The sequence below is a fragment of the Podarcis filfolensis genome (genome assembly GCF_964270895.1).
Source record: "Podarcis filfolensis genome assembly, chromosome: 7".
Lineage (NCBI taxonomy): Eukaryota > Metazoa > Chordata > Lepidosauria > Squamata > Lacertidae > Podarcis > Podarcis filfolensis.
The window spans coordinates 68203187-68217275 of record NC_139603.1 but is presented as its reverse complement, the minus strand read 5'-3'; the positions used below and the strand labels follow the sequence as shown (position 1 = coordinate 68217275).

Genomic DNA, 14089 nt, shown 5'->3' with positions numbered 1-14089 from the left:
AGCCAGCTTAATTGCTAGCAAGTTTATTCTAGGAATTCTCCAGACTTATCAGATAAACAGGCTCGAGCATCTTGAAGGGTTTAGAAGTTTAGACCCTGGCCCTGAAATATTTAAAAAAGCAGAAGCTATTTATAGTGGCAAAGATTTTGAGTGCAAGGAACTAGCAGCAGGGTTTCTTATGACAGCTCACAGTGAACTTCCTTAAATCAAAGAAAAATAAAACTTATACCCTCCAGTAGTAGCAAGCAGAAAAGACAGGATTCTTGGCTTTGCTCCTCTGCACAAAGCAGAGGTCAAGTAAAAAGAGACAGAGGTCTATGATGGGATGTAATACCCTTTAAAATTAATCAGAAAACCCCCAGAGACGAAGAAAAATAAAATAGGCATAGCCTTTTGTCAATCAACTTAATGGAATACAGATACAGAGAAGACACTGGGATCTTCCTTATGGTATACGTTTGGGGAAGGTGAGTAGGGGCAAGCTGATCCTCTGCTATGTACAAAAAAAGAAGAAGATGGGATGTTGGGGAATTCAGGAAAACTTACACCATAGTAGTAATACCTCTGCTGTTTTGTGAAATATATTATTCAAGTAGGCACCCCTGCTCTGTACATGACACTATGTGGCTTAGATTGCACAGGAAAATCTACAGGAGCATAGTGGGGTCTGGCCTAGGGGTATGGTTGCTGTCATTGGCCACTTTTTAGAAATGGTGGGTAAGAAAAGGGAATTGAAAGGAATAAGATTAAGAATTTAAGAAGAGCCTGCTGGATCAGACCAAAGGTCTTTCTGGTCCAGCATTCTGTTCTCACAGTGGCCGCCCAGATGCCTGTGGGAATTAGGGTGGTGTAATAAGAAAACCTGCTGTAAACGTGGCTTCCATATGAGACAGAGAACATGCCCAATTTATCAAGGTCATATACAGTTGCTAAAACTATCACCTGCAATTTGCTTCAAGGGACTCTAAAGATGAGGAGGAAGAGGACAGAAGGCATTACAGAAATGTAATGACTTTTCTGGTGTTCAAAGTTCATCACGTAAATTTTTTCTGTAATCCTTACATCAGTCATACCGTGTATAATAAATCCCAGCAAATCATACATCCTACTTCTCTTTTACTCTGCATCCCATGGCTATATGCCATGATGACTATATGCTGCCTCCAGGTTCATAGGGAGCAGGCCTCTGAAAAATCAGCTATTGGAGGTCAACAGAGGGAAAGGTTTATTGCCCCCTTGTGTCTTGTGTCTATTCTTAGACTGTAAACTCATTGGCACATGGATTTGCTTTCTCATTCTTTGTAAAGCACCATCTACAACAGATGGCGCTATATAAAGAAACAAACAACCCACACACCAACAATATTGTAAAGGAAGTCACTTTTACCCCCAGCATAGCAAAGGAATGGGGAGCAGAGCATAAGGTTCCCTTAAGAATACATGGCTGAGGTAAGAACTGAACAGGAGACTTCCAGGCTCAGAGTCTTAGCTGCTACATTACACCAATTCTACCCCATGCTTTTCTCCCCCAGCAGTGACATTCAAACGGAGGCTCGTGGCAAAACTCTCTCTTCACTTGGCTGCATCTTGTGGTTAGTGGTGTTGAGAGCATAAGCAACTTGGCAGCAGTCGAAAGGACCAGTGAAGAGCAAGGCAGGAGGCAGCATACTTGCACAGTCCTGCGAAGCCAAGGTTTGCTTGAGCACGTGGTTGTCTTCGTATTCCTCCTCCTCTCTCCCAAAATATCTAAGGTAGCTACAGGTTGCAGAAAAGGTTTGAGCAAATAGGTCATGTAATCTCCCCAAAGGGCTGCATGTGTGGGTTGACGTCTTTACCAACACCCAGCCTTGCCCCTCTGCAGCTCCTGCCCCTTTTCTCTGGAGATTGATCTGCGGTTCAGGTTCTATCAAATGCCAGATACCAGGAGGCTCTTAAGATCAATGGAACGTCTGCTTCTCGTGGTTGGCACTTTTTAACAACAAACAGACAGCAACTAGGCTCTGGAACATCTGCCATGTTTAGTCACTAAACGTTGGATTCTTTTCAAGTTAGGGGAGGTTTTGTAAAATGAATATTAAAAACCTGTCACAATTAACACTACGAAGTGATTCCTGTGAATGTTTCCAATATTGTTATAAGACTGGTGTTTACTTATTAGAGCTGCAAACCAGGATCATGCTTGCATAGCACAGAGTGCTGAAGAGGGTTTTGCTAGCAACTGGATACTTCCAAAGGGCACTCAAAACTGAATGTCAGTTTTCACACACACACACACACACACACACACACTTGGGAGGATACACATGGTTTAAAATGTTCTGTAATCTGGTGGGGGGTTTTTTCTTCATGCTCCTCAACTTAACACTGTCCACAGCTAAACAAATAAGAATTACTCAACATGATCCATATACAAACCTGCATCAGTCCACCTCTCACATCAACATAGACTTTTGGAACTGACAGCTCTGGACCAGGATTACCACTGTGTTTACACCATTTGGCTTCTACAGCGACAGAGCAGCAAACAGGTCCAACCAGAGTTCTGCTTTTTTCTTGGACACTTGTCTTAATTAGGATATCACTGATGTCAAGCATAAATGACGATCCATTAATTATTCCTAATGTTCAAATGGACAAAAAAATATATCATTAGTGTTCGTTGTGTGTACAAACCCATTTCTTAAATACATTGGTATCATTTTCCTTCATAGAAAGAAAGGTCAATATACAGTGGTACCTCGGTTTAAGAACAGTCCTGTTTACGAACGATTTGGTTTACGAACTCCACAAAACCGGAAGCAGTGTCCTGGTTTGAGAACTTTACCTTGGTCAAAGAATGGAATCTGAACAGTGGAAGGGCACCGGCAGCGGGAGGCCTCATTAGGGAAAGAGTGCCTCGGTTTAAGAACGGTTTCGGTTTAATCACGGACTTCCAGAACGGATTAAGTTCCTAAACCGAGGTACCACTGTAGGTCCATCCATAGCTGTGCACAAAACAGTAATTTTTACCATTTGTTTTATTCCATGAGCAACTAATTCATATTATATGAAAACACAAGGCAACTTACAAAGAGAACTTCTCATTCTGTATATTTAAAAACACAAGTGTAATATTTACGAAAATATTACTTGACTGGAGAAAAAACTAGGCATCAAATGCAAATGATTCTGCGGCAAAACCACTTCACTTATCTTGAAAGGTTTTTCAGGCACTTACATACACAAGTCATCTATTGCATGTCTTTGAACTGTGACTAGAAAGAGCTAAGGATTCAGCCTTTCCAGCTGAGAGGGAGCTTAAGAAATGTGATTTTGTCTGCCAAATTGTTAATACAATGCATAATGCCATAGTTTGAAAGACAGAGGCCAGTTCACATGTAACAACACTAAGCCAAAACCATGGTTAAACATGAAAGCAGGAGAGTGTGGGTACTCAGAGTAAATTCTTAGCTTCTCCCCTGCTCTACTGTTGCTGCAACTACCCGGAGCAAAGCCATGGTTTGACTTTATCTTATATCTGAAGCCAGGCTTGCTGTTTGTTTCACTCTAGACAAACCACAAGCTGTACAAAGCTTTGTTCTTGGATCCCACTGGATCCCAAGCCAACCCCACGGCTGTCATTTGATGGCACTGGGCCCAAACTAGGCTGTCGCAGCAATCTGCCTGCCCCATATATTCTTTCTGGGCTACAGATGTGATGGCGGCTCTGCTGCTCCATCGCACATTGCTGGGCAGCAGCTGCGATGTGGATTTTTCTGTAAATTATTACTCGGTGATTAAAGTACCTTAGAACAATAATGTGAATTCAAGTTCTTATTCCTTGTCCAAAAACATGAACAAGCAAGAAGGTAAGAAGAAGGCTCAAATGCTCCTTGCTCTCTGCCCTCAGTGAAGCAACTTCTGGTTTAAAAACAAACTAGAGCAAACTCAGCTTCATTTAAACCATGTGTTTACTAACTTCGTTAACAACCAGGATCACAAACAATAGCACGATCCTGGCTTCTTTCAACAAACCATATCTTGAAATTCTTAACCAGAGTTCCTCCCAATTTCTACATAGCCATCGACATTAACTAGTTTAAAGCAGAAAATGGATGCTTTCATTACCTAGGCACTTTCGCATTGTCAAGAAAGAAAGAAAGAAAATGAAAGAGAACATACAGTTGCATACAATTTACATAAGCTAATAGACCATTCTCTACCTTCTCTTTACTGAATATATTTTGCCACTTTTGCATATTTCTACTATCAAAATAAATTGCTATTTGTAAAAAAGTAACATAACTATTTTCAATTAATGTTTATAACACCTTGAAGTGATTACACTGCTAGATATAATGTCCCAAAATTATTTTATCTGAGCAAAAGATTGCCTATAATTCCATATACTTCTATTGTAGTTTGAAGTCCCGCACCTATTTCCCACCCACCCACCCATCCATCCATCCATCCACACTTTAGGAGATTAAATTGTGTAACACTGGACTTAAGGATCAGGGAGTCTTCCCCTCCACTACCAACTTTGCTATTCATATTTTGAATTATCTTTGTGAATATTAAATTTCGGCATACATAATTTGTAACGCTTAAGGCTTATTTTTCTAAAGTAATTTAATATTTATAAAAAATGAAAGATTAAGAAAACACCTAGGGCCTACAACAGACAGCTGTTTTAGAGAATGGGATTTTCAAATGTCTGCTAAAAAAATGAACTCTAATAAGTCAAAACTCTATCCCATGTATAATGTAGACACACCTGTGTCAAATATGTGCTGGGGGAGGAAGAAGCAGAAGAAGGATTTGCTTATGAATCTTTTTTAGAAATTAGGGAAAATGGGTCTGCTTCCTTAATGTAAATTTCCAAATGTAACTATCATGCCAAGAATAATTTCATAAATGTATTGAATTATTGCTCCTTAAGAATAAGGTTTATGTTACAGAACAATAATGTGCACAAGCCATTTTTTTATTTTTTGGCAATGAATATTTGCACAAAGCTTTTATTGAATTTGATAGCAAGAATGGAAAAATCTCAGGCCCCAAACCAAGTGTTGCTCAGGTGCCTCTGTCAAAGAACATCTGTACATGGATTACAAAATGGCGCACATGACAAAGCAAAGCCACACAGGCACCGGATTCACAGTCTTCACAGAGACAGTGCAATCCTAATAGGGGACTTCTTTTAAACCGCGGTTAAGAGACCCAGAGTGGACCACAGGTTCACATAACACAAGAAGTTGCCCTATACTCTAACTGACCATTGGCCAGTGCGATCATCCCTCCGCTGTACAGGTGTGAGTGCCAATTCTCGTGTAGGGAAAACAGCACCACCAACGTGTAAGAGGCTGATATAAATAAAAATAGTAGGAAATGCAATGGAAGCTACCTTCCTCTACCCACAGCTAAAACACAACTGTGCACAAGTGCAGTACATGCCTGACTCACTCAGGTCCTCTGTCATAAAAGAGATTTGGAAGCAGGCTCTTGACTATGCATGTTCAGAGAAGGAAGCAGGCAGGAGGTCAGAATTCTATTATGCCAACCTATTGCTGCCTACCTGAATGGATTTCTCCAAACACTGGGCTAGTGGTAAATTTTGAAGTGCAGGAGCTCATGGTGACAACTTCCATGAAAACACCACCAAAGAGGGACTAAAAATGCTACTTTCTAAAAGTAAAGAACCAATAAATCTTTAGGTCTTTTAAAACAGTGCGGAAGAGGCTTTTGCCGGGTAAATGAATGAAACTCACAAGTTTTCAGCTCTGGCAACTAGTGCTCCTGCAAGTGACATAACCACTCCTGCAATGAAAAAAGTACTGGAGCCATGCTCCCTCACTTCCCTGCTCTTCTATGCCATTGCCCTCTTAAAATCATGTCACAAAGGGATACATATATCCTTTGTTCCTTGCTTCTAATAAAGCTTCCTCCCTCAGTACTTCCCCTTTTAAGATCTCATTAGGACTCTAATGAGGTATCTGAAGAAAGAGAAATGAGAGAGGGAAACCACCCCCATTTCCTTCCCTAGGTGCAGTACTCATTGCAACAAAATTGTTACCAGGCTGTTGCCCATGAACATGCAACCCTTTAATATCAACATGCAACCTGCATGTGTCTTTAGCTAATAGCAGAAAGCTACTAAGATAGAGCAATGCAATGTTCCAGAGATAAGGACCTTCCTCTTCAGCCCCTTTTGGTCCACATCTACTTCTGAAAGGTTTATTTCTGAGGACCAGAAGCATTTTTTGCAATGCAGAATTACGTAATGCAACCCAAGCACCCTTTCACTGCTTGTAATAAATGCAGCTATGGCTATCCAGGGATCCTGGTTAACCAAGTCCTACCATCACTAAACATAAATGGGAGTGGGCCATAAAAGCTGAGGCCTATTACCTATTATTTAAATCACTGTTGAGCCACAGAACCACCCCAAAACTTTTCTACTGCCCTAAACATCAACACGTGTGACCAGATGGGTGTGCCCACAATCCCTTGTGATGTTCCCAAACTGTCCTCTAATGCTGAAAGGGATCCCGGGGCAAATTCTGCTTCCTTGGCATAGCTGAAATGGTCACTTGGCTTGCTTGGCCCTGTAAAAATATTATACCACAAAGCCTGATCCAAGAAAAGCCTTGTATACTTTTCACCAAAGGGCATATCTAGAAGCCTACAACAGCATCAATGCTGGAATATACTGTATTTTCAATTAGGTGGGATAGTGATAAAGAGACATTCCAAGTGGTATGAATTTTATTCAAGCCCCAATGATCTATAAAAGAAAAAGGCTCTATGAATTTCAACCGATGATGATTTACATTGTGCAAAAGAACTGCACTGGGATGCAGGACAATTTTGAAATGTATTCTTTTATTTTAATCTTACTAAGAGCCAGAATTTTCCTCAAGGACATTATAACTTTCTTCTTCAGCTGTTCTGTTCCGTCTTTGAGGTGAAATAAATCTTGCTATATAAATCACAGCGCACCTAATGAAGGGGAATATTCAGTCAGAAGTCACACAAAGTGCAATCATGAGAGGGTTAACGGAGTAAGTACTTTAAAAACAGCTGAAGACAGACAGCTATGAACATACAACAAGAATAATGGTGAGTGAAATAAGGCATGGGCTTTAGTAAAGCTTCTTTCAGTGGAGCATCACATTCAGAGAAATCTCAATAGGCTGCCATGTGTGGACAAACGGAATTTGCATCCTAAAGGAAAGAAGCGCAGAAGCACCAATGGAACATATATCAGTGTGCCCAGAGTCTTATTTTAGGATTTCTAAGCACCTGGTCGAATTACAAAGTATGAGCTGAACTTATAAGGTTACTTTCCTAGGACTGAATAGCTCCACTTGAAAAGATGAAATGAAGTGAAATTCCCCTTCCCACTCACCCGAAGGACTTTATACAGCTTCCTCCGGCCTCCCTCAAAAACCGACCGTAGAATTTGTTCTTCCCTTTAAACAGATTAAATCATGGCAACAATTTCAACTCAACCTGATATGGCAGCTCACTGAATCAATGTATCTTCGCAAACGACTGTTGTGATATCCAGAAGTTAACACACTCGGCTCGCATCGCCGCTCGCTGTGCCCTCGCATACTTTTCAGGGAGCGCAATAATTTAGCACGAGGAGCAAGCAGTTTCACGACTTTTAAAAATAGCCCTTCAGGAGACTAATAAAAATGAAGCACTTGGTTTGGATGATGTTTACAAAATGCTGCCAGCCTTACATTGTCAGGCTCTGCTTTGATCTATAATAGCACTCGGATGTACCACCGTGCTGATGGAGCAAGAGACAATCGGGCTTCTTTACAACGAGGCTTCTGTATGTCATTATAAAGATTAGTCTGGGATGACATATGTTAGCAAAGAATATCCAGGTATTCTTTATACAGCTGGAAATGATTTAGGACCACTTGACAAATCCGCAAGTCTGTGGATGGAGACTATCCAGAAGCTGATTTGCATGACAATTACATCAAGACTGAATTATTAAAATCCTATAAAACCAAAGGCTGCCCTCCACCATTTGACTTATTTATCTTTGCTGAAAATGAGATACTAAAACATGTTGCACAGTGATAGTTGAGAGGAGCAAATAAGTAAGGGCAAGGGTCTTCTATTCGCAAACAGCAAAATTCCAGTGGTTCATGTATTTTGTATTTTCCCCAGGGTATTTGAGTATACATACATACATACATACATACATACATACATACATAATTATATTTGTATGTTATACTGTAAGGAGGAGGAAATCTTAGAGCACCCTTCGCCTTTCCATTTCATTCTCTTGCAACTCTTCCACAAAATCTATAATGCCTTCAAGCTACATCCGGCTTGTTTTTGGTCTACAAGCAAGACGAAAAGTAAGCCTGCTTCATTCCCATTCCACAGCCAATACTAGCCGCCACTGCCTGTGAATCCCAGTTAATGGGAACCACATGGGGAGATTGCTGTTGTGTTCAATTCCTGCTTGCAGGCTTTCCATAGTTGGCCACTATAAGAACAGGATGCTGGACTACATTGGCCATTGGCCTGATCCATCTCTAATGGGCTTATGCTCTTAAAACTAATGAGGGATAAAGGTAAAGGTAAAGGGACCCCTGACCATTAGGTCCAGTCATGGCAGACTCTGGGGTTGCGGCGCTCATCTCGCTTTATTGGCCAAGGGAGCCGGTGTACAGCTTCCAGGTCATGTGGCCAGCATGACTAAGCTGCTTCTGACGAACCAGAGCAGCGCACGGAAACACCGTTTACCTTCCCGCCAGAGCAGTACCTATTTATCTACTTGCACTTTGACGTGCTTTCAAACTGCTAGGTTGGCAGGAGCAGGGACTGAGCAACGGAAGCTCACCCTGTCACGGAGATTCAAACCGCCGACCTTCTGATGCAGTTATTTACTCCCTGAAAGGGTCTCTGGTCACTGCAAGTGCTCAAAGGAAGCGCTGTCCCCATATAGATGTGTTCTTTCTCGGATCCTCCCACTGTCCAATTTTAAATGGTCAATGGGGTTTCAAAAGATTATGCAGAGACTCTCACACTTGAATATTAAAAGATGAAAGAACAGAGCTGTTGAGCAGGTACACCAGTTAACAGAAATTGTGTGCTAAATGGAATGACCAGACCAACACCATCAGCAAAGAAACAGAAGACATCAAGTTAAGTGAAAATGCTAGCAATGATCGAGTACAATGAATTAGACTACTGGATTTCTCATTAGTGTGAAACAGAGTCTTGTGATGGTTCATTCTCCCCAAGAGTACTATATTTCTGCATTACCAATTAACCATTCTTCACCGAGAGAGTTTTTCAGCATTGTATATGGCCACATGTGGGCTCTGTAAAAACACAAGATGTGTTACCAATGGTAAACAGAAATTAATGACCTTGAACAGACCAAATCCTTGAATTCATCATTAATGTATGTCCCTCCTGCATTACAGCAGCTCTGGCAGCTTGAGCATGTATTTTCTTCAAGTACTTCAAACACAAAGAATTCAGGAACATCTATTCCTTTAATCCATTGCAGGCAGTGCTTGATTTAACTTTATTGGCTGTGCTGGCGGTAGTGGGATATATATTGAGGGGCAGACAGCAATGCTCTCTTACGCATCTTTTCAAAAGGGCTTAATTATATTTTATAGCCTGGGCCAGGAGTCCTGCTTGTTTTGTGTCTAACAAGGTTCAAGTGGAGTTCAGGCCAGTGATGAATCAGAAGCAAAGTCAGAGATGGTTATCTTTATGAAATGAGCTCATCTCCATTTAAGCAAGGCTAAGCAGGTACATCATGTTCAATACTGAACGCTAAACAGCCTGGAAATCACAAGATAGCCAGTGATTTGATAATTTTTGATTTATTTATTGTTTCAGCAACTTGGTTCACAGCAAATACTGCCCTAATTCTGGACACTTTTTCACCTTCAGTCAACTACTATTTTATGCATAGAATGATCTACTAAATAAATGACTACAAGAATGCAGTTCAAAACAATTAAGCCTTATGCTTGAAAATAGTATAGTAGTTTATTACTACCCAACTGGGAAGTAAGGAAATGACAATATGGGAGTGGTTGTTAAATTCAGTTCAGACAGAACATTTTAATGTAGCAATACTCCTAAGTACACTTTCCATTTTTCTGTAGGGCAAACCCCTCTTAAAGCATGTGCAGAAAAAGTTTCTGGAAGATTGTGTCCCTAATCTCGGGAGTCTCCCTTCCATCTTCTATTTACTAGATCCCAGCTGTTCCAGCAAAGTATAACTTTACAGCTAACAATATTCTGATAGTAGTTTTATAATAGTAAAATATAATGTGTCAGGTCCAGGACTCCAACGTACCAATGTCATGCACAGCACATACATCAATTTAATAAACAAAATGTTCCTTTCTCAGAGGATATGCGATTACATCCATTATGAATGTAACAGTAAGGGGGGGAAACGTTTTGAAAGGAACAAAATAGTTTAAGATCAGTCCATCTGAATGTCATCCCTGCTTTGCACTTTCCTAAGTGAACTGGCAGGTGGAACCACAGTTTTAATGGGCATATATCTTTTGAGCGTTTTCTTTCCCAAAATCAGCAAGCTACAGTTAATTTGTATTTATTTGGGGGGGGGGGATAGGACATGCCAGTTCATCAGTAGCAACTCTGAACTCTATTATAAAGTAACAGTAGGGAACCTGACCAGGATTAATAGTGGTACTCAGTCCTGGGATTAGGTGGTGTCTGATTTCATGGATTTTAGGCCATCTGTTCTTCCCTCCTACATTTAGTTCTGCAGAACTATAAACGCACCTCTACCTCAGGGACTATAGAAAGGAATTAGAATTGTTCTGCTTTTCATTATCACAAGATTCAGTAACTCATTTCATTGTCAGGATAATCCCCTTTTACTCTTTCTTTTGCGCTTGTAGGGTATGCCAAAATGACAAATAAAATCCCAGATGTTAGAGACCTGATGAGGTCTCCACCTTTCCTTGAGTGTTGTGTTTAAGCTACTTGGGACACAGTGTCAAAACTGACAGGACCCTGATGCCTGCACCCAATATTCATTACGGTTCGTTAGTGATTTGTATAGCTGTCTACAGGCTGAACTTCCACTTCAATCCTCGGTGGCCATTAAAATGTTTAGTTTGTCCTCTGGCTTTTACTGACAAAGAATTCATTTCCTATTGTTCAAGTGTTGGAAAGAGTTTACAGTTCTTTCTAAAAGTAACAAAGGTCTTCTGGGTGCTGTAAATGGATTGTTACTCTAGCATATTATTTTAGGTAGTCAAAATTAATTTGATGTTTTATTTCTCCTTAGGCTAACTTATAGATCTGAAGCATCCAAGGGCCATTGCAACATCTTAGTAGAGTTCTCTCATGAGAACCAGTTAATTCTCAGTTGGGGAAGAATGTTTTCTGCTCAATACTCATCATTAACCACTCTGATTTCTAATATTTTGCAAATATTTCCACTGCACTACATTTTGAAGAATTTTGAAGAAATTCAGACTATTTTTTGGTTTGTGTTACTGAATATTTAAAGATAAAATATCACACACAATAAAAACCACAACAGATGTTATTCTGAAGTGCAGCTATACAGTTCACTACATTTCCTTCTCTAGCCCAAGGCACTGAAGTCCTTTCTGGCTAAAGAGGTTTGTTGTTTTAAATGGATCCTTTCACTTTGCAGAATGCATATATCACTCCTCCTTCCTTCCACCTCAAGACCATTTAAGGACTAACTGTTTGCAAAATGTATTTATAGCTTTGCTTGCATAATTTTGAGGTGCACCAAAGGAAACAAAAAAAAAACCAACAACCCGCCATTTTTAGAAGGTTTATACCGTATAAATATTTTTATAAACAAAGACCTAACTTTAACCACAAACTGGTTATAAGCAACACCTTAATTTTCTTTTATCATGACGTATCTTACTTGCCTTTACTCTAAACCAAAAAGGGAAAAGTTCCAAAATGCTACAACCTTCCTCATAGCGGAAGTGGCCTAGGACCCACCAGTGGGCTATGGGCTTCAGTGTCACAGCCTGTCACGAGCCTCTTCTTCATGGCCTGCCCCATCTCCTAGCTGTGCCATGGTATTTTTGGTTAGACCACTGCCAGAACCAGCTACTGCTTGCATGCTGAGTAAAGCTGGTTGGATTACAGAGTTTTTAGGGGGGGGGTGGAAGAGGGGAAGGTCTCCCTCCTCTGAGGCGAAAGGATAAGAGGAGTTTTCAAGAATATTAGAAAATGAGATAATAATACTAATGCATTGTAAGTTGGAGCCATATAATACACACATCTATTTGACGTAGATACCTCTTGTTTGCATTGAAAAGTTAAATAATACAGTGGTACCTCGGGTTAAGTACTTAATTCGTTCCGGAGGTCCGTACTTAACCTGAAACTGTTCTTAACCTGAAGCACCACTTTAGCTAATGGGGCCTCCTGCTGCCGCCGCGCCGCCGGAGCACGATTTGTGTTCTCAACCTGAAGCAAAGTTCTTAACCTGAAGCACTATTTCTGGGTTAGCGGCGTATGTAACCTGAAGCACATGTAACCTGAAGCGTATGTAACCTGAGGTACCACTGTAATTGTAAACAGAATATACATTTTTAAAAGCTTGGTATAGAACTCAAGACCCAATTCCATTTAATAACTCCAATCTTATTAAATATCTGTATGAGGTCTCCAGGAGACATCTCAAGGAGATTTGGGGTAAGGTGTTACCAGCATACTGATGATTCCAACTCTTTTGCTCAGTAACATCTGGATCAGAATAGGCTGAGCAGGTGTTAAACTGCTGCCTGGATGCAGTCGTGGGCTGAATCTAGACAAGGCAAATATCCTATGGATGGGTAGCTAGTTCCCAGGTCCAGGAATGGATTGTGCACCAGCTCTGAATAGCGTTGCATTTCCTCTATAGGTGCATAGTCTGAGGACACTCCTATAGCCAGTTATTGCTGTCTCTAGGGACACAGGTGACCTCAGTGGTTCAGAGTGCACAACACCAACTATGATTGTTCCTGGACAGGGACTGTCTTGCCATGGTGACCCATGCATTGGGAGCATTATGATTAGATTACTTTAATGTGCTATCTGTGGAGCTCCACTTGCACCTAGCTTGGAAGTTACAGCCTGTGCAAAATGCTAGGGTGCTTAGTGGGGCAACTTCTAACACTTTGCTTTTTGTTTTGTGTGTTGCTCAGTTTGCCATATACAGTTGTGTTGTTTTAAATCTTATTTTCATCTAGCTTTTAGGAATGTTATTGTTTTTATGTAAACCACTTATTTTTTATTATTACATTAAGCATTATAAACATTTCACACATAAATATGAAACGTGATTAGCTCCAAGCGGAAGAACAGACTACATAACCACAAGGCATGCGTCACCAATGTGTCTGTTTAAACATGTGGAATTCTGCTAGCTCGAGTTTCTGCACACAGAAGACTCAAGCAGTGGCTCTGCAAGCAGGATCCCTCAGAGCATGTTCTGCGGGTGGAATTTCTCTACATGGATCGAGGTGTTGTTGTCATTTTTAAAGAAAAAATATATAAGTTACAACTAGTAAAAGGAAACCACATTTTTCAGAATTATAAAAGTACAAAGTAGGACAAAAACCTAGCTATTAAAATTCCTGATTAAAAGGTCCTAATTAGTAATATCTGGGGGGGAATATTTTAATGCAAGGTTATCAGTTAATCAAAACTCTTTTAAAGTCATTAGTCGAGGTCATAAGCTCTTGTTTTTGCCTCCACGAAGGAGGAAACATGCCTACAACACATTCCCAAGCGAGGGTTTTAAAAATGGTTCTCGGCACATAAGATTCTTCTTACATTACAAACCAACTTCCATCTCTTACACAAAGACTCATCTGGAAAAGAGGCCTTTTACACTGTTTATAAAATACTGTCAAATAAAATTTGTAAAAAAACATATTTCACTAAAAATAGCTTGCGTAAGTAAGGGATTAGAGTAGTTTCTGCTGCTATAATTGTTCCTTTGTAGTTTTTTCCATGATGTTTTCTGAACAGCGCCTTTTGACTATGTTTATTAAAGTCAGCACATCAAAAAGGATCAAAGCCAATGCTA

General features: G+C 40.3%; 1 protein-coding gene across 5 annotated transcripts in view; it reads right to left on the bottom strand.

Annotated features, from left to right (window-relative positions):
- Positions 1-14089, bottom strand: part of VPS13B (vacuolar protein sorting 13 homolog B) — a 358520-nt gene that overhangs the window by 73474 nt on the left and 270957 nt on the right. For all 5 annotated transcript variants that reach the window (XM_083622696.1, XM_083622693.1, XM_083622694.1 and 2 more), the window contains exon 37: positions 2416-2618. In XM_083622696.1, coding sequence (XP_083478822.1) covers positions 2416-2618 — 203 coding nt within the window. The remainder of the gene's footprint in view (positions 1-2415; positions 2619-14089) is intronic.